Below are 21380 nucleotides of genomic sequence, written 5' to 3'. Positions count from 1 at the left end.
TTTCCCACGTCACTCTTTAATTAAAGGGGCATTTCACCTAATTTCTACAACACAAACAGCATTTGAACGTAAACATTAAAGAGACGTGTTTCAGTTAGGACTGAGGCTTTGACAGGCAGAGGCATCGTTCTCGAACAACCCTCATTTTAACAACTGAGTGGGGATTCCCCTTCAGGGACACACACACACACTGGTGTTGGTAGTCATAAAGGAGAGATCAGGGGTTAGTGGTAATCCCCAGGTGCTACTGACAGATGGGTCTAGTAGAAGTACTGTATAAGCACTGGAGCATTCCAGGCCTGAGGCCTCGTTCCCTGGCTCCCTCAGCGGTCGGTCTGGATCAAAGACCCAGGATGAGAAGAGTTATTCCCAGAAGGTCAGACATAGCCAGCTGTTGCAGCTGGACAACACCTAATGACTTCCAGTAACAGACACTGGAGCTGGGATTGCCTATAGAACCGCACCTACTGGGGTTTACTGGCTAAGCATTGGACTATGACCGCCCTGACCAACTGTTGTGGTTAGGGTTCAGTCTGTGGCTTGTCTGTAGTCAGTCTGTATGTACGTGGGTGCTTGCAGTGTGAGGTTGAACAGGGACAGAAGTCAACAGAACAGTTGCACTCTGATTTAATACCTCAAACAGCAGCATATGCTTTTATAGATAAGCTATCATAGGTCAGCAGTTTGCTGTGACGATGTGTTGGGAAACTCCAGACAATTCGCTTTTCTTTTATTCTTTGGAACTGCAGCCCGACGTGTGTGCGTGCGCAGACCAGTAAACTATTGCATGGGGTTCATGCGCATACCCCTCTTAAGGGTACAGGGGAAGTGTATTGCACTTATTGCATTGCCACGGATGTTGGTTTTGAATGGCTTCTATATTTGGCACAATGACTTCCTCTCACACATCTCACACATACGCACTCTCACACCCACTTAAGACCTGTACTTGACGCAGCTTTGACACATAGCACAAACATGATGCTAGCCTAATGAAATTAGCTCTTACCGCTAGGCTAGCACTCTGAGGACAGACCTCTGCAATGTCACTGTAAGGATATAGTTACAGTATGCTACGCTATGCTACACCTCTGCAGCAAACCAACCTATAGAGCTGCAGTACATTCTGTCATGGAGCCAGATATATGTACATGAGGGGTGTCAGACGTGGGCCTTTTGAGGTTAAACATAATGGCTTTTCCAGCCATGTTGTTTCCATCCGCAATCGATGATTCAAGATTAGAAATTAAACAAAATCACTTGTTGTTTTGCCAAGGTACAGTGCATTCGGAAAGTATTCTGACCCCTTCCCTTTTTCCACATTTTGTTACGTTACAGCCTTATTCTAAAATGGTTTAAATAAAACATTGAATTGATGTTTTTTCTCCTCAATCTACACACAATACCCCACAATGACAAAGTGAAACAGGTTTCTATAATTTTTTGCAAATGTATTAAATATAAAAAACAGATACCCTAAGTATTCAGACCCTTTGCTATAAGACTCGAAATTGAGCTCAGGTGCATCCTGTTTCCATTGATCATCCTTGAGAGTCCACCTGTGGTAAATTCAATTGGACATGAATTGGAAAGGCACACACCGGTCTATATGAGATCCAACAGTTGACAGTGAAAACATTTATAGAGAGGATCTGGAAGAAACTCCTATCAGAGAAGAATGGAAGAAACTCCCCAAATACAGGTGTGCCAAGCTTGTAGTGTCATACCCAAGAAGACTTGCAGCTGTAATCGCTGCCAACGGTAATTCAACAAAGTACTGAGTAAAGGGTCTAAATACTTATGTAAATGTTATATTTCAGTGTATTTATTGTAATTTTTTTTGCAAACACTTCAAAAAACCTATTTTTGCTTTGTCATTATGGAGTATTGTGTGTAGATTGAAGGCTTAAAAAAAAAAATTAGAATAAGGCTGTAACGTAATACTTTCCGAATGCACTGTAAGTTTGACAGTAGTTTACAACAAAGTAAAGCTGCCTTTCTGTGTTCTACTCTTTCATGTTGGACAACAGTGGCACTGGGTAGCTAAGAGGTGAGCTGAGACTATGCTCTCCGTGTTCAATCAAAGATGGCCACAGACTGACTCTCTGTCTCGGTCTCTCTCTGTCTGTCTCTACACAAATGGAGAATATATTTTAATGATGTACTTCAGTTACGTTAGTTAACTGCCCCCCCCCCCACACTCTGTTGGAGAAACAGCAGTTAACATCAGACCCACCCCCCTCCTTATGAAAGATAACCTACCTTCTCCATCACTAAACCTGGCAGTAGATGAGCTACAGTCAGCCTGAAGAGACGTACAGTACATAACTCTCCCTGGATCTAATAACCTCACTGTCTGATGGACGCCTATGGTAAAGAGATCTGGCTGTTATCATTGGATGAGGGTGGAGGGGTTATGCGTTTGGATTGGGTGAGGGTGATGGTATGGGGGGATTTGGAAAGTGTGCAGTTGGGGGGAGAGAAGGTCTTCAGAGTGGTTGGTTATATAAGGGTAGCTGTTTGTGTGTGTAGGGAGGGGGAATCTGCTGGTAAAGCAAAGCTGTGACATTCATCACACTCACTGCTTAAGAACACTGGGTATACACCCCTGTGTGTGTGTGTGTGTGTGTGCCTCTCATCAGGAGAGCATGTTTGCTGCCTTTCCATCTCTGCTGACAGACGCCTCTCCTGTGATGGGATCTGCTGCTTTGTTGTTGCCTTGTTGAAGCATCACTTCAACTCCCACTACATGGTCATTCTGCTCATTAGGATAGGCTGTTATTAAGAGCCTTCTGCGACTGCCGTCCACGGGTATTTATTTATTTTTTAAATAATTTTAATTTTTTTACATTCCAAAAACAAACTTATACATACGAACAACAACTTACAGAGACACACAAAAACAATGACTACATCTCCTCTGCCCAGACCCGCATGTTCACACCCCCATCCCTACTGGCCTGCATTATTGTTTGCCACTTGGGCTTAAATTGTACCATTCGGTTTTTCTCGGTCGCCCATGCTATTTCAATATTTCAATAATAAATCATTAGATTTTTCCATTGTGTTAATGATGGCGGATTGATTGACTTCCAAGTTTTTAGTATAAATGTTTTCAAGATCAGTGATGAGAAAAGGGGGTCTTTCTAACTGATGCAGACATTTATGTAGAATGTTAGGAACTAAATATTTTTAAGCATAATTGAGAATACATAAAGTTATGAACTAAATAGATAGGAAGTAAATATTGCTAAGCATAATTGAGAATACATAGTCCGCTGGCAGTTGGGTTTCAGACTATGTATTAGAAGGATGTAGTTTGTGGCTATTGAAACCCCCCAGTCAGCACACACACTGGTTAGTCACTGTGATGATTAAGATGTCCCTGCAGCAGCAGAACTGTCGGCTGCTGGAGTCGCCCGCGCACACACAGCAGATATCACCGCTCTGATATCTCTTATCTCACACATACACACACACACACACACACACACTCCTTTAGCATCCCTCTATCATCCCTCTCTCCATACTTCTGTCATCCCTTTGTTCTTCTCTCTCCACAGTCCACCGTTCCTCTCTCCATCACTGGACACAGCAAATAACACAGCCCAGATAAGTCACACAAACTCCTCTACCATCCCCTCGTCCCTCTCTCTCATCCATCTCCCTGTCGTCGTCTCTGTCTCTCTCTGTCTGTGTATGTGTGTAAACCATGACTGCTGCCCTTTCATCTGTTTCCCCACCACCCCATACTTTCTCTCTTCTCTAAGGCGACCGATAATATCTGGGTAATCGTAGACACGTTGGCATCCCAGTAGGTCTAAAGTAGTGTACTACATGTGGAGTATGGTGGGGCTGATCACAGTTGACCAGTGTGCAGGCAGTGGGAGTAGGACGGGTCAGAATAGAGCAGGGATCAGAGGCTGAGCTCTTAACAGGTGTCTGATCATCCACTCTGTTACTTAACAGGATAACTAAGACTTATCCCTGTGTTTCTTTGTTTGCTTGCTTATCCAGGCTTAATGGCTGTGTTCACTCACTCATACACACACTTGCATATATAAACACACACACACAGCTGCTCTTCGGATGCCTGAAAGGATACATCGCCTTTGTTAACCCAGACATGCCTTGTAAGTCATAATAACAATGTTCCAAAACAGCTATTAATGTGGTCAATACTGTCCCATGTTGTTCCTCCAGACAGACTTACCTTTCTCAATCAATTCAATTCAAGGGACTTTATTGGCATGGGAAACATATGTTTACATTGCCAAAGCAAATGAAATGGATAAACAAAAGTGAAATAAAAAGATTACACTCACACAAGTTCCAAAAGAATAAAGACTTTTCAAATGTCATTGTCTATATACAGTGTTGTAGCGATGTGAAAATAGTTAAAGTACAATATGTAAATATGTTTGTGTTTACAATGGTGTTTGTTCTTCACTGGTTGCCCTTTTCTTGTGGCAACAGGTCACATCTTGCTGCTGTGATTACACACTGTGGTAATTCACCCAATAGATATGGGAGTTTATCAAAATTGGATTTGTTTTCTAATTCTTTGTGGGTCTGTGTAATCTGAGGGAAATATGTGTCTCTAATATGGTCATAGATTTGGCAGGAGGTTAGGAAGTGCAGCTCAGTTTCCACCTCATTTTGTGGGTAGCATGCACATAGCCTGTCTTCTCTTGAGAGCCAGGTCTGCCTTCGGCGGCCTTTCTCAATAGCAAGGCTATGCTCACTGAGTCTGTACATAGTCAAAGATTTCCTTAATTTTGTGTCAGTCACAGTGGTCAGGTATTCTTTTAGGGCCAAATTTCATTCTAGTTTGCTCTGTTTTCTTTGTAAATTCTTTCCAATGTGTCAAGTAATTATATTTTTGTTTTCTCATGATTTGGTTGGGTCTAATTGTGTTACTGTCCTGGGGCTCTGTGGGGTCTGTTTGTGTTTGTGACCAGAGCCCCAGGACCAGCTTGCTTATGGGACCCTTCTCCGGGTTAATCTCTCTGTAGGTGATGGCTTTAGTTATGGAAGGTTTGGGAATCGCTTCCTTTTAGCGGGTATCGGCCTAATTCTGCTCTGCATGCATTATTTGGTGTTTTACGTTGTACACAGAGGATAGTTTTGCAGAGTCTCAATTTGGTGTTTTTCCCATTTTGTGAATTCTTGGTTGGTGAGCGGACCCCGGACTTCACAACCATTAAGGGCAATGGGTTCAATAACTGATTCAAGTATTTTTAGCCAGATCCTAATTGGTATGTTCCTTTTGATGGCATAGAAGGCCCTTCTTGCCTTGTCTCTCAGATCCTTCACAGCTTTGTGGAAGTTACCTGTGGCGCTGATGTTTAGGCCGAGGTATGTATAGTTTTTTTGTGTGCTCTAGGGCAACGGTGTCTAGATGGAATTTGTATTCGTGGTCCTGGCAACTGGACCTTTTTTGGAACACCATTATGTTTGTCTTACTGAGATTTACTGTCAGGGCCCAGGTCTGACAGAATCTGTGCAGAAGATCTAGCTGCTGCTGTAGGCCCTCCTTGGTAGGGGACAGAAGCACCAGATCATCAGCAAACAGTAGACATTTGACATCAGATTCTAGTAGGATGAGACCAGGTGCTGCAGACTGTTCTAGTGCCCTCGCCAATTTGTTGATATACATGTTGAAGAGGGTGCGGCTTAAGCTCTCTCTGACCTCTGTTTATGGTGGTCACTATGGTAACCACAGGAGGGAAGGAATGTCTGAGACTGCGTCAGATACGTCCCCATGCAGCTCCGAGAGAAAGGCCAGAGAAAGAGGCCTAGATGGATATTCTACCCGTAGGCCTCGGCGCCAAAGCGAGCACAGAGGGGTTGTGGGAACAGCAGACAGAGGGGAAGGGGTCAGACACCGAGAGCAAGGGACAGTCACAGAAGGAGAGAGAGTCAGAGAGAGAGATTGTGAGGGAGAGTCAGAGAGAAAGTGAAACGAGTTTAAATGTTAGGCAGAAAAGGTTTCAGAATGATAAGGCACAAGCTCATGCACTGTCTGCGGCCCCTGACCTCGTATGCAAGCGCCAAGCCCCCTGTTAGTCAGCCAGGCTACAACATGGCTGAAACAAGGCTAGTGGATGGAAACATGGCGAGGCAATATAACAGGCCAAAAAACCCTCATTAGCGTACACTGCTATCTTTCTCTTTTGGTTTTGGCTCAGCTCGGCTTGGCTAGAATCTCGCTCCCTCGCTCTCTGGCCATGATTCAGGAAAGGAGTAGAGAAACGAGCCATTCTTTTTGTCGGGAAGTGTTGCGTATTTGTCCGTAAAAGGGCGTGCAGTGCTGTTATCGCCTGGCTGAAATGGATAGGGGAGGATCGACTTTCTCTTGCTCAGCTGTACGCAGCACGGCGGAGGGAGGGGAAGCGTGTTTGGCTAGTGGTGCAGTTTCTCCCCCTCCTTACCTCCTGGCTATTTATCTCCTGCTTTATCTGGGTTTCAGCAAGGAACGAAGGACAGCCAGGTCACCGCTACTGTAGCCAGTCTTCTCCCCCAAGTGTGTGTGTGTGCGCCCGCACTGTAGTCACACAGAAAGTTTGATGCTGTGCGGCGGGGCAGAGCTGTGAACATCACTTGGTTTACCATTTATTACAGTTTACACCATGTATAACTCTGACTTCAGTATAGCCAGCTCACTGTAGCCCTCTCTCCCCTCCCTCCTCCTCCTCCCAGGCGGCGGCTGACTTTGCCAAGGCCCATCTGTCGGAGGCGTTGCGTCAGCAGCTCCTGAGCTACGACCGAGAGAAGGAGAAGGATGAGAAGGAGAGCAGCGGTGGTCGGTCCTATCCCTCCATTCTGGAGCAGCAGATCCTGGCTCTGGACAGGGACATGCTGGACAAGCTGTCAGCCGTCCACAACGAAGCAGGTCAGAGGGCAGGGAAGCCAGGGGTTAAAGGTCACAGCCAGCTACCCCTAGCCACTAATCTAGCAACAGTTTATACCTTAATCCTGAACTTAACCATTAAAGGGAAAATATGTACCAATTTATTTTTACAAAAAACTTCCCATGCCTAGAAATAGAATGAATAGGCTAGAATGTGTAGAGCTGACTTCACTGTTAGTTGGATGCCTCAGTCTTGAGATCTGTGTTGTACAGTGACTGCAATTCTTTGTTTTGGATTGATTGCACTCATTTCTGCATGCTCAAACAATGTTGTCTAACGAGTGGGCTGTGAAAGACGCACAAATTATGACTCTGCTATGTTTGGGGACTGGCCAGAGTTAGTTGAAATAGCTGTGGTCTTTATGTGACAGTGAGAGCTAGCGGAAATGAAGTCTGTATAAATAGCTGTGGTTCAAGGGTGTGTGAGTGCGTATGTGTATGCATGCATTTGTGTGTGTGTGCACGTAAGTGAATGCATTAGTTTGTATACATGAGTGGGGTAGGCTAGGGGCAGACATGGATTTCTCTTGGACTCTTGTAAGGAAGGAGCCCATTACTAGTGTGATGTTTGCTCACATGGGTTTGCCCATTCCTACGCTTGTTGTTTTTCTAGGAGCCCTTAATTGCTGCTTGCAAAGTATTTCTGACTTTGCTGTACTCTGTTGTTCGGTCGTTTACAGTGGGCTCAGGCTCCGGCCGTGAGCTATTAAAATAGAGCTTTATCTTCATCAGACATGTAGCAATTATCTCTTCTTTCCAAAGAGAAAAGAGGGAGAGAAAGGAAGAGAGAAAGAAAGAGTGCCCACTCCTCAGCTGCCTCCTTAGGGTGGCTTGACAGATACAGTGCCTTCAGAAAGTATTCATACCCCTCGACTTATTTTGTTGTTACAGCCTGAATTCAAAGTTGATTAAATTGATGTTTTTTTCTCACCCATCAACATACAATACACCATAATGACAAAGCGAAAACATATTTTTAGAATCTTTTGCAAATTTATTGGAAATGAAATGGAGAAATATCTCATTTACATAAGTATTCACAACCCTGATTCAATACTTTGTAGAAGCACATTGGCAGCGATTACAGCTGTGAGTCTTTCTAGGTAAGTCTCTAAGAGCTTTCCACATCTGGATTGTGCAACATTTGCCCATTATTCTTTTTTAAATTCTTCATGTTGTGTCAGATTGGTTGTTGATCATTGCTAGACCACCATTTTCAGGTCTTGCCATACATTTTCAAGCTGATTTAAGTCAAAACTGTAACTCGGCCACTCAGGAACATTCACTGTCTTCTTGGTAAGCAACTCCAGTGTAGATTTGTGTTTTAGGTTATTGTCCTGCTGAAAGGTGTCTGGTGGAAAGCAGACTGAACCAGGTTTTCCTCTAGGATTTTGCCTGTGTTAAGCGCCATTCTGTACATTTTTTTATCCTGAAAAACTCCCCAGTCCTTAACGATTACAAGCATAGCCATAACATGATGCAGCCACCACTATGCTTGAAAATATGGAGAGTGGTACCTAGTAATGTGTTGTATTGGATTTGCCCAAAACATAACACTTTGTATTCAGGACAAAAAGTTTCCCACATTTTTTGCAGTATTACTTTAGTGCCTTATTGCAAACAGGATGCATGTTTTGAAATATTTTTATTCTGTACAGGCTTCCATCTTTTCACTATCAACTCCCGAGTGGCGCAGCGGCCTAAGGCACTGCATCTCAGTGCTTGAGGCGTCACTACAGACCCCCTGGTTCGATTCCAGGCTGTATCACAACCGGCCGTGATTGGGAGTCCCATAGGGCGGCGCACAATTGGCCCAGCGTCGTCCGGGTTTGGCTGGTGTAGGCCGTCATTGTAAATAAGAATTTGTTCTTAACTGACTTGCCTAGTTAAATAAAGGTAAAATATTATTTTTTATAAAATTAGGTTAGTATTGTGAGTAACTACAATGTTGTTGATCCATCCTCAGTTTTCTCCTATCACAGCCATTAAACTCTGTTAACTGTTTTAAAGTCACCATTGGCGACATGGCGAAATCCCCGAGCGGTTTCCTTTCTCTCCTGCAACTGAATTAGGAAGGACGCCTGTATCTTTTGTAGTGACTGGGTGTATTGATGCACCATCCAAAGTGCAATTAATAATTTCACCATGCTCAAAAGGATATTCAATGTTTTGTTATACTTTTTTTTTTTAAGTACACCCATCTCAATTTTATCCATTTTAAAACACAACAAAATGTGGAAAAAGTCAAGGGGTGTGAATATTTCTTAAGGCACTGTATATAGGCTGAGAGGGTATAGAGTTACATGATAAAGGGAAAGAGGACAAAAAGAGAAAGGGTTGGAAAGAGACAAAGGCCCAGTGTATGGAACGGAGAAAGAGAAGAGTATAAGTGACAAAAATAGGGATGGAGACAGTGTAATGATGAAGAGATAACAGAAGGTGATACTGAAAGGGGAAGGGTGTAGTCCTGAACTCCTAGAGAGAGATGGAGCTTCATCCGTCTTCACCTCCACCCACACTCGTTTAGCACCTACAGGACCAAAGAGCAGTGGGAGGGAAAGCCTTGAGGGAGAGAACGCGAGGGGGAGAGAAAGCGAGGGGGAGAGAGAAGTTGTCACAACAGATGCACTGATGGTTTATTCAGAATGTAGGGAAGAGAAAAGAGAGCTAGAATATTCATGATGAGCCGGCGGTAAAAACTCGCTTCACACACTGCGATTTCAGGAATGCAGCACACGGAATGTCTCTGCCTCTCTCCGGGTATTCCTTATCCTGACATTCTAACTTAATGTTCAGTGTGGGAGGTGAAGAAAGGTAGGGAGTCCGAGGAAGAGAAAAACTAGTGCGAGCGATGAAGAGATCAAGAGGGAGGGTGTCTACGGAATATATACTAAACAAAAATATAAACGCAACATGCAACAATTTCAAAGATTTTACAGTTCATATGAGGAAATCTGTCAATTGAAATAAATAAATTAGGCCCTAATCTATGGATTTCACATGACTTGGAATGCAGATATGCATCTGTTGGTCACAGATACCTTAAAACAAATGGGCATCACAATGGGCCTCAGGATATCTTCACGGTATTTCTGTGCATTCAAATTGCCATTGATAAAATGCAATTGTGTTCATTGTCTGTAGCTTATGCCTGCCCATACCATAACCCCACCACCACGATGGGGCACTCAGTTCACAACGTTGACAACAGCAAACTGCCTGCCCACACGATGACATACATGTGGTCCGCGGTTGTGAGGCTGGTTGGATGTACTGCCATATTCTCTAAAACAACGTTGGATGCGATATATGGTAGCGAAATGAACATTCAATTCTCTGGCAACAGCTCTGGTGGACATTCCTGCAGTCAGCATGCCAATTGCATGCTCCCTCAAAACTTGACACATCTGTGGCATTGTGTTGTGTGACAAAACTGCATATTTTAGAGTGGCCTTTTATTGTTCCCAGCACAATAATAATAATAATAATAATAATATGCCATTTAGCAGACGCTTTTATCCAAAGCGACTTACTGTCATGCATGCATACATTTTTGTGTATGGGTGGTCCCGGGGATCGAACCCACTACCCTGGCGTTACAAGCGCCGTGCTCTACCAGCTGAGCTACAGAGGACCACAAGGTGCACCTGTGTAATGATCATGCTGTTTAATCAGCTTCTTGATATGCCACACCTGTCAGGTGGATGGATTATCTTGGCAAAGGAGAAATGCTCACTAACAGGGATGTAAACAAATTTGACATTTGAGAGAAATAAGCTTTTTGTGCATGTGGAACATTTCTGGAATCTTTTATTTCAGCTCATGAAACATGGGACCAACACTTTACATGTTGTGTTTATATTTTTGTTCAGTGTAATTTTTACATATTAACTTATTATTCTGAGTGGGTGGGGGAGAGAGTGTATTGTCCTATAGAGTGTACAGAACACTATAATTGTTTATTCACAGCACAGAACCTGTGACTCAGATGAGTGTAATTTAATGAGTAGTTGGTATAAAAGGGCCATTCAAGCTGTCAGGCAGTGTCAGTCACGTTCTACTGGAGGTCATGTGACACCATAATCGTAAATGTAGAATGGACCAGTGTTGAACCCGAGACCATAACAAGCTAACTCCCGGTCTGGGGGCAACAGTTGACTTTTAGGTAGTCCCAGGCAAGGTTGCTCCTCCTGCGACGTGCCCACTTAGCGAAGGCACTACCTCTGTTACACTCATTGACATTTACATTTTAGTCATTTAGCAAATGCTCTTATCCAGAGCGACTTACAGTAGTGAGTGCATACATTTACATACGGGTCCCCCGTGGGAATCGAACCCACAACCTTGGCATTGCAAGCGCCATGCTCTACCAGTTGAGCTACACAGGACCACTCACCTCCCTTTGACCTCTTACTCTCCAGAGCAACCCCAGCTGCTGATACAAATCTATTGTGTGATCTGTGTCAACCTCAGAGTCTAGAGGTACTGGATAAGAGCATTTGCTACTAGCCTACCCACAAGTCCACTGATCCAGTCCCATCTGCCTCCCATCTCTCCCAACCCTCCTTTCCCTCCAAAGCAACATGACCTGTTGATTCCCAGACTGAGGTTTCAACCGTCGCCTCCTAGCCCCATTCTGTTCATTATCCTCCCATATTTCACTCATCCCCTTGCTTGGACGACAGTAAACCGGATTAAGATTGAGCCCAAAGATAGTCTTACCGTAAAGCTACACTACATAAAAAAGAAAGTCCTGCTTTTGAGTTGTTTCAAAGCATCAGTCAGCCATGTATTGAATTGGCTCTGAGTTTTCTGCCCAACTGCCTCCCCGAGTCTTGGGGGGGGGGGTCAGTTGGACTGGTAATTGTTATTGATTGTTGTCCTTGTATCTGATTCAGCGGGTAGATCATTTGGGGACTGGAGCTTTGAGCTTTTGTTATAATCAGGACGAGCAGAGAGTCCTCAGGACAACCTCATATCAGATGTATCCCTCTCTCCTCTCATCCTTTCATCCATCCATTGTTTATCTGGGAACAATAGAAGGGAAAAGAGAAGTGTGAGAGGCCTCTGATGAAATGGCCAAGAGCTAAGTCTATTCAACCCATCTTTTTAATAGTGAGTTATTTATTGAACCTTTCTTTGGCCTGGTATGTCCTAGAGGACAACTACTCTTTTATAGTCGGGACATGGGGTTAGTAGGGAAAAGCTGATATCTAGACCAGCTGGAGCACAGGATGTATGGGGAAGCTATTTCTTTTGGACTGGGTAGTAGACAATGGCATGGACATAGTCATGTGCACACACTAAAGTAGGCTAATTGGAGAAGTTGACGTGCCCAGGCCATGACTAATGTTCAGCAAAAAGAGAGCGGAACAGGGTAGAGCCTAGCTAATTGAACAATAGAGCTAGCCTAGGTATGTTAGGTTAATTTGAAGACGTGAACTAGCGCAGATATGCAAGGCTAATTTGGAGAAGTCAGTTTGTGTAGGTATGCTAAGTTTAATTGGAGTTGTGGATGTGCACAGGGCAAAGTTGAGCTAATCAGAGATTGGTATGTGTGTGCTAGGATGATGGTTTAATTGGGGAAGGGTGTGCTTGCAGGGCAGTGCAGGCCATTTTCTCCATCACCACGGGAACCCGATAAAAATAATGAACTGGACGGCATGGCACAGAGAGGAGAGGATTAGACACACAGAGATGAAAAGATAGAATAGCTCATTTTTGTCTACCACTTTCCCTTCTTGTTTCTTGCCTCTCTCTCTGGCTCTGTTTTCTGTTTGTGTTGTCATTTTTCCCTCACCCAAAGCTATAAATGGGAATAAGAAAATCACTGTCCTGCTGAGAAGTAATCTAATTTTCCCCTCACTCTCACTCCCTCTCTCCTCTCTTCCTCTTTTTATTGTCGCTCTCTGCATCTCTCACCCCCCTTTTCTCTCTCCAGTTGGCTCGGTGCATCTTTGCCTCTAAAATTATTGAATTGAATAAAAAAACACCGCCAGGGAGCTGGACCTGTTTAATTTCCTCACTAAGCCCTGAAATGGCAGAGTATAACCCAATTCCTGCAATGGAAAATCACAATCATAAGTGTGGACATGCAATGTAGGCGCAGGGTTGAAACTAAAGGCAGGTTCAGTTCATTCAATGAAATGGACCTCCCCTCACTCCCTCTCCCTGCCAGTCCTAAAGCCTCTCTCCTCCTTGGGGTGGTCCAGTCAGATGTCCCCATCCCCCCTCTGTCCTGGTTCTGAGTTGTGTGGTGTGCAAACAGACAGATGGTCAAACAGACTGGTCTGTTCTCAATGCAAGGCCTTGGATCTCAGACAATGGGCTTCAGTCTCAGCCCAGAGACAGGGAAACCAAACAAAGAAGGGAAAGGGAGAAGAAAACAACCCAAAGAAGAGGACATGTTTTGAAGTGCTGTTTTCAAAGGGCTGTGGCTGTGCATTGTTGGAGAGAGTTTGTTTGTGCAAGCAGACGCTATAGATCACATGTGTCAGACTCATTCCACGGAGGGCCGAGTGTCTGTGGGTTTTCGCTCCTCCCTTGTACTTGATTGTGAACTATGGTCACTGATTAGAGAGGGACGACCCTCGCCTGGTTGAAATGAGGTTGACACCCCTGCTATAGTGTGTCTTTGGCAGTCTTTGACAATAGGATGTTCAAGTTCTATTCTAGATTAACATGGGTGGATTTTCTCTCTTTCCTATCCTCCCTCTCTTCTATCCTCCCTCTTCTATCCTCCCTCTCTCAGGTACCACATGTCTGGTGGCCCTGCTGTCTGATAAAGAGTTGACGGTGGCGAACGTTGGAGACTCGCGCGGAGTCCTCTGTGACAAAGACGGCAACGCCATCGCCCTGTCACATGATCACAAGCCCTACCAGCTCAAAGAACGCAAGAGGATCAAGAAGGCTGGTGAGCAAAAGGACATGCCTTAATAACTGGTTTAGGATCAGTTCTCTCCACCACTAGCCATGATCTTAAACATTATAGATGAAACTACACAACTATCCCTGGTTCAGCTGTTATATTGTAGCTTCATTTGCCTCTGCCAAATGAAGATCCCCCCCCAAAAAATATATATATACATACAGTATCTCACAAGTGAGTACACCCCTCACATTTTTGTAAATATTAAAGTATATATTTTCATGTGACAACCCTGAAGAAATGACACTTTGCTACAATGTAAAGTAGTGAGTGTACAGCTTGTATAACAGTGTAAATTTGCTGTCCTCTCAAAATAACTCAACACACAGCCATTAATGTCTAAACCGCTGGCAACAAAAGTGAGTACACCCCTAAGTGAAAATGTCCAAATTGGGCCCAAAGGGTCAATATTTTGTGTGGCCACCATCATTTTCCAGCACTGCCTTAACCCTCTTGGGCATGGAGTTCACCAGAGATTTACAAGTTGCCACTGGAGTCCTCTTCCACTCCATGACGACATCACGGAGCTGGTGGATGTTAGAGAACTTGCACTCCTCCACCTTCCGTTTGAGGATGCCCCACAGATGCTCAATAGGGTTTAGGTCTTTAGACATGCTTGGCCAGTCCATCACCTTTACCCTGAGCTTCTTTAGCAAGGTGTGTTTGGGGTCGTTATCATGTTGGAATACTGCCCTGCGGCCTAGTCTCCGAAGGGAGGGGATCATGCTCTGCTTCAGTATGTCACAGTACATGTTGGCATTCATGGTTCCCTCAATGAACTGTAGCTCCCCAGTGCCGGCAGCACTCATGCAGCCCCAGACCATGACACTCCCACCACCATGCTTGACTGTAGGCAAGACACACTTGTCTTTGTACTCCTCAACTGGTTGCCGCCACACACGCTTGACACCATCTGAACCAAATAAGTTTATCTTGGTCTCATCAGACCACAGGACATGGTTCCAGTAATCCATGTCTTTATTCTGCTTGTCTTCAGCAAACTGTTTGCGGGCTTTCTTGTGCATCATCTTTAGAAGAGGCTTCCTTCTGGGACGACAGCCATGCAGACCAATTTGATGAAGTGTGCGGCGTATGGTCTGAGCACTGACAGGCTGACCCCCCACCCCTTCAACCTCTGCAGCAATGCTGGCAGCACTCGTACGTCTATTTCCCAAAGACAACCTCTGGATATGACGCTGAGCACGTGCACTCAACTTCTTTGGTCGACCATGGCGAGGCCTGTTCTAAGTGGAACCGCTGTATGGTCTTGGCCACCGTGCTGCAGCTCAGTTTCAGGGTCTTGGCAATCTTCTTATAGCCCAGGCCATCTTTATGTAGAGCAACAACAACAAAAATCTGATCCTCAGAGAGTTCTTTGCCATGAGGTGCCATGTTGAACTTCCAGTGACCAGTATGAGGGAGTGTGAGAGCGATGACACCAAATTTAACACACCTGCTCCCCATTCACACCTAAGTGAAAATGTCCAAATTGGGCCCAATTAGCCATTTCCCCTCCCCGGTGTCATGTGACTCGTTAGTGAGGGGAAATGGCTAATTGGGCCCAATTTGGACATTTTCACTTAGGGGTGTACTCACTTTTGTTGCCAGCGGTTTAGACATTAATGGCTGTGTTGAGTTATTTTGAGGGGACAGCAAATTTACACTGTTATACAAGCTGTACACTCACTACTTTACATTGTAGCAAAGTGTCATTTCTTCAGTGTTGTCACATGAAATATATATACTCAAATATTTACAAAAATAAATAAATAATCTGGAGCAGTATCCATGACTACTCCCACGACCTTGATCTCAGATTATTATCTTAACGTTTCCTTGATTTCATCATAGCTTTATATAGATCAGGGGGGGCAGTGAGTGAGGAATGGAATGCCCTCCTCAAGAAAGCCCCAAAAAACGTCTACAGAGCCCATTGGCCTGTGATGTAATTATCATTTGTATACTGTTTCATATTCTCCTTAATGTGAACGTGATTTTGATTACATTGAGCCTTTAGTCAAATTGGTAACAAATCAAGTAGGACACACTGCTGTTATTGGTGGCTGTCCATAGCTCACCATTGCCATCTACAGGTTGCTGTGGGTAGTGGAGCTGCAAATAAGTAACGACAGCGAACTGGGTAAGCTAGTTGGCTAGCAGTTTCCAGTAACTGACCTAAATAACTATGTGTCAGTGGTCATAAGTTCACACCAGCTGCCATGACCATCTACAACATCTACTCTGTCATTATTATGACAGTGGTATTATGTAGCTATTATGATGCAGGGTTCAAGTTAAGGGTAACCCTGTGTTTCCCTCCCGTTGAGGATGGCTTCCAAGTAAAGCCTTTTATCCAGTGTGTTCCTCTGATTCCTCTTCATGGGTAATTCTCTGGTGCTCTGACAGTGGGAGAGAATACAAACAGACAGAGACACACAGGCTACGCAGCCCTCTCTTGTGTATACTGTTTATTTTTCTGCTTTACCTTTGAACTTCAGTATGTGAACTGTGTCCAATGTAAACCATTCTGTCGGTGAAAGGATGTTAAACCAAAGAAAACACATTTGGTACGATGATCCATTTATTTTTTTCACCCTTCACTTGAATGGCTTCACACTGTAGTTGATAAAGATGAATGGATCTGCTCATGGGCTGAGGAACACAAAAACGTATTTTCTCTTCATCCCATGTGCTGTAACTCTCTGTCATCCATCCTCCCCCTCCAGGTGGCTTCATCAGTTTCAACGGTTCGTGGCGTGTTCAGGGCATCCTGGCCATGTCTCGCTCGTTGGGCGACTACCCTCTGAAGAACCTGAATGTGGTCATCCCTGACCCCGACATCATGACCTTTGACCTAGATAAGCTGCAGCCAGAGTTTATGATCCTGGCGTCGGACGGGCTGTGGGATGCGTTCAGCAACGAGGAGGCCATACGCTTCATCAAAGAGCGCCTCGACGAACCCCACTTTGGCGCCAAGAGCATCGTCCTGCAGTCTTTCTACCGCGGGTGCCCAGACAACATAACCGTCATGGTGGTCAAGTTCAAAGGTGCCAGTGGCAAGGCCGCAGAGCAGTAGACCTGCTGATGCATCCAAACGAGAAATCTATATTATATATGAATATATGTACTGTATGTATATGCATAGGTTTAAGAGAAAAGAGAAAACAAGCCTGCAGTTTTTGGAGTGAGAACTGTTTGTATCGAAGATATTTACAGAAATTAGCCATTCACCACCATGATGCAAACACTAAAATGTACACCTACAAATTCACTCACGCTCTCGAACAGTCACTTGTTTAGATTTTTCTTCAATCCACATAACGTGTCATTTATGTTTTTAGTTTTTTTTAAAGCAGTCATATCCTCAGACCCTACACTGAGTCACTATTTGCGTAAGAGGTACACCGAGATATCAACATAATTTGAAGTCGAGACAGAGGCAGTGATTTATACATCTCTTAGAAAACCTTTATCAGCAGATGTCTCATCTGATTGGTGCTTACATACATCAGAGCACCTGTAACTGGACACCTGTTTGGTTAACCGGAGGGGGTAAATAGTTTGTCTGTTTTAAAGAGAGCTGAGACTAGACAAACGTAACTGTGTTCTCTTCTGTTTTGTCTGGCATGGCCTATTTTTTGGGGGCCAATCAAACAGACAATGTGACTGATTGGATTAAGATGGCATTATGAGATGGGTACATGCTCTGCAGTCCTAATCAATGGACTGTTGTTGCATGCATGAGTGCATCATATCAAATGAGTCTTATAGAAATCACATTCAGTTTGATGCTTCACTGTCACCCCTTGATTTCTAACATTGTTCTGTCATTCTAAACATTGGCCATCTTGTCTGTCGGCTCCATAGACATTAAAACCAGTCAGCTCCCGATCTCCGTGTTGATTATTGACCTGCAGTTGAGGACCCCCAAATGACTGCACTGAAAATTGCAACTGTATTTTGAAGTTCTTAAGTTTATTGGTACTAAATATAATCGATTCCTTTCCTCATTCATGCAGACTACTAATGATGTCATCTATGCCTGTCTGTCGACAACAATCTGTGTATAACCCTCTGCCCAGAATGCATTTCTATAACTCTAATCCCCTGTTAACTCTGATCTAGGAATGAGTGGCACTTTGACACTAGTTGCACAAACGTTTGCACCATGCTGTTATATTAATGTTATGTCAGTCTTTTTGAATTAAGTATACAAATTAATTTTCACAGGCGCGGTGGCATTGTACTGTTTGAAAAGCCTACACGTCTTTATTCTGATCATTGGCAGCCGATTGTCTTTCTGAAGTTGGGTTTAGTTCTATGGTCTCATGCTCCCTCTACATCAGGGTTCTCTGGGGTGGGAGAGTACATATGAAAAAGACCGTCACTGCCTGTCATATTGTACAGTTAACTTTTTTTGTTTATTTCTGTAAACTGACTCAAAACGTAATATGAAGCCTTTGAATGAAATATGTACTTGTTGCCTTATTTTTTTAAATATAAATTTCCTCATGAATTTGTTGCCAAAATGAACTCCTTGGTTTCTAATGTAACCTTTGTTAAACATGCCATGCACATCGCATGTAGATATCATATCTCACGTATAGAATAACATCACAGATGTCTCCATGAGACAAGGAAGTGTCACATGAATGTACATACTGTTCCCATGTTATCCTCCCCCTCCACATCTGTAATGAAGAAAGCAATGCACCAACTCTTTGGTTGATTAACAAAAGAGGTATTTACTAGATTAGTATGTTTTTATGTGCTTTTTCAGTTTTACATTCTTCCAAAATAATGTATGTTACAGAATGTTTTAGTTTTTAAGAAACTAAAAAAAGAAAGATCTGTGAATTTTAAGATGAAATCAAACAGATAACATTAAAAGGATTAATGATCATAACATTGTATTATTTCGTCTTCATTCATGGGAGAAAAAACTGATGAGAAATTATGTTTGAGAGATCTGCAAATACAGTATATTTCAATGACCATGCTTGATAGTGCTGGTGAGTGGCCTAAAGAAGCCTGATCATGCCACCTGTCGGTTTGTCACTAGCAATAGTTTTGTTCTGCATTTTTTCTATTTGATTTTGTACGGTAAACGGGATACATTGTGGTAGATGTTGACTGGGTAAATCCAGGTAACACTTTACATTAAGGTATACTTAAAATAATTTATAATGGTCTTTATAAGTATTTTATAAACTGAATTATTAGTTTGTTTTATAAATCTATAAACTGTTAGAATACATTGTGTGATTGTGTTTTGACCTGACAATTCACGTGCCCTGTTTTCAGCACTTTGAACTGCACTATCTATACTGAACAAAAATATAAGTGCAACAATTTCAAAGATTTTGCTAAGTTAGTTCATATAAGGGAATTAGTCAATTTAAATAAATTCATTAGGCTCTAATCTATGGATTTCCCATGACTGGGTAGGGGCACAGCAATGGATGGCCAATCAGAATGAGCTTTTCCCCACACTGGAGAGCCAGGCCCCCCATCCCCCCTCTGACGATTCTGCAGGTGAAGAAGCCGGATGTGGAGGTCCTGGGCTGGGGTGGTTACACAAGGTATGCGGTTGTGAGGCCGGTTGGACGTACTGCCAAATTCTCTAAAACGACGGAGGCAGCTTATGGTAGAGAAATTAACATTCAATTCTCTGGCAACAGCTCTGGTGGATGTTCCTGCAGTCAGCATGCCAATTGCACGCTCCCTCAAAACATGACAGATCTTGGGCTCCTGAGTGGCGCAGCGGTCTAAGGCACTGCATCTCAGTGCTTGAGGTGTCACTACAGACCCCCTGGTTCGATTCCAGGCTGTATCACAACTGGCCGTAATTGGGAGTCCCATAGGGCAGCGCAGAATTGGCCCAGCATCATCCAGGTTTGGCCGGTGTAGGCCGTCATTGTAAATAAGAATTTGTTCTTAACTGACTTGCCTAGTTAATTAAAATAAAATACATCTGTGACAAAACTGCACATTTTAGAGTGGCCTTTTATTGTTCTTAGCACAAGGTGCACCTGTGTAATGATCATGCTGTTTAATCAGCTTCTTGATATGCCACACCTGTCAGGTGGATGGATTATCTTGACAAAGGATAAAATGCTCACTTACGGATCTAAAGAAATTTGTGCACAACATTTGAGAGAAATAAGCTTTTTGTGTGTATGGAACATTTCTGGGATCTTTGATTTCTGCTAATGAATCATGGACCAACACTTTACATGTTGGGTTTATATTTTTGTTCTGTGTAGATAAATGGGTGTAGCCTTAGCCTACAATATAGACTATATATGATTTATTATATGATTTGTACTGGTGATACTAATCATGACATTTATGTTTGAACAATAGACCAGCCTATTTATAAAGGGGACTATGAAAGTTCTCATGCTATGCTGCCTGGAATCTACACCCTCAGCCAACTACCCCAAATGGTTTTGTTGTGACGGAGTGCTGGTCTGGCATGTTGTGGATTCAAAGATACTGTAACTGTATGATGTAACCCGCTAACCATACAGGCCAGTATGATGTAACCCACTAACCATACCCATGACCTACTGGTCTAAAACGGTCACTCTGATGCCATTTCCAGGAGACAGTCACTCAGGAAGCAACACAAACCCCCCTACGCCCTAAAAAGGACTTCCTGCTGAGTGTGATGGTCTGAAGCAGGTGTGACTCCCTCAGCGGTGCAATAGTAATAGAAGACACTGAGAGGCTCTAACCTGAACCATCAGAGACATAAAAAGCTTTACCAAAAGCTGCGTAATGACTTGGGCATCTTACTACAATGGAGGGAGGGGTCTTGCTGCCTCCTCGGTGTACATAAGTCATTCTGATTTGCACCCTGCCTTTATAAGAGGGGATTCATCACAGCCAGAGCTCAGAAACAGACAGAGCTTACAGAGCAGAGCACAAAGTAACTGCAGGCAGGGCAGAGCATTGCTGCACAGAACTGAGGCAGTAACAATAACACAAGTCAGCCTTCTTCTCCAGACAACAGGACCTGTGTTTGGGTTGAGCATGGGACTGCATGGGTCTAAGCACCCTCAGCAGGCTCAGATTGTGATGCTGGGCCTGGACGGCTCGGGGAAGTCCACCCTGCTCTACAAGCTCAAGTACAACGAGTCTGTCGTCACCGTGCCCACCGTGGGCTTCAACGTGGAGATGCTGGAGACGGAGGCGAGGGGTCCGGGGTTGACCGTGTGGGACGTGGGAGGCCAGCAGAGGATGAGGCCCCACTGGAAGCACCACTACCCGGGCACGGAGGCCCTGGTGTTTGTGGTGGACAGCTGGGACCGCAGGCGTCTGGAGGAGGCAAAGAAAGAGCTCCATCTGGTCATTATTATTTATTCATAATCCAACTTTTTATACAATTCTGGTTTGTCCAGCCATGTTCTGGGAGGACTGGTGTGGGCCTGGAGGAAGGCTTCAGAAGGGTTGCCTATCTGTTGAAGACTTCACTAAAGCAGACTGATACGGATATAAAGAGCACAGCAAAACAACTGAAAGACAAAAGGCCTG

The 21380-nt window shown here is 43.8% G+C and overlaps 2 protein-coding genes across 2 annotated transcripts in view; both read left to right on the top strand.

Moving 5' to 3' along the window:
• Positions 1 to 18747, top strand: part of LOC121567653 (protein phosphatase 1L-like) — a 43988-nt gene extending 25241 nt beyond the window's left edge. The window contains exons 2-4 of the mRNA XM_041877842.2: positions 6703 to 6895; positions 13665 to 13826; positions 16568 to 18747. Coding sequence (XP_041733776.1) covers positions 6703 to 6895; positions 13665 to 13826; positions 16568 to 16917 — 705 coding nt within the window. The 3' untranslated portion in view covers positions 16918 to 18747. The remainder of the gene's footprint in view (positions 1 to 6702; positions 6896 to 13664; positions 13827 to 16567) is intronic.
• Positions 18748 to 20111: 1364 nt separating this feature from the next.
• Positions 20112 to 21314, top strand: LOC121568304 (ADP-ribosylation factor 1-like 2). The gene has a single exon (XM_041878856.2). It carries the CDS (start codon positions 20625 to 20627, stop codon positions 21213 to 21215), a length of 591 nt encoding a protein of 196 aa, XP_041734790.2. The 5' UTR covers positions 20112 to 20624; the 3' UTR covers positions 21216 to 21314.
• The last annotated feature ends 66 nt before the right edge of the window (positions 21315 to 21380 follow it).

This window comes from Coregonus clupeaformis, chromosome 6 (genome assembly GCF_020615455.1).
Source record: "Coregonus clupeaformis isolate EN_2021a chromosome 6, ASM2061545v1, whole genome shotgun sequence".
Taxonomy (NCBI): domain Eukaryota; kingdom Metazoa; phylum Chordata; class Actinopteri; order Salmoniformes; family Salmonidae; genus Coregonus; species Coregonus clupeaformis.
Note: the sequence above shows the minus strand (reverse complement) of the source record. Positions and strands in the feature narration are given on the sequence as shown.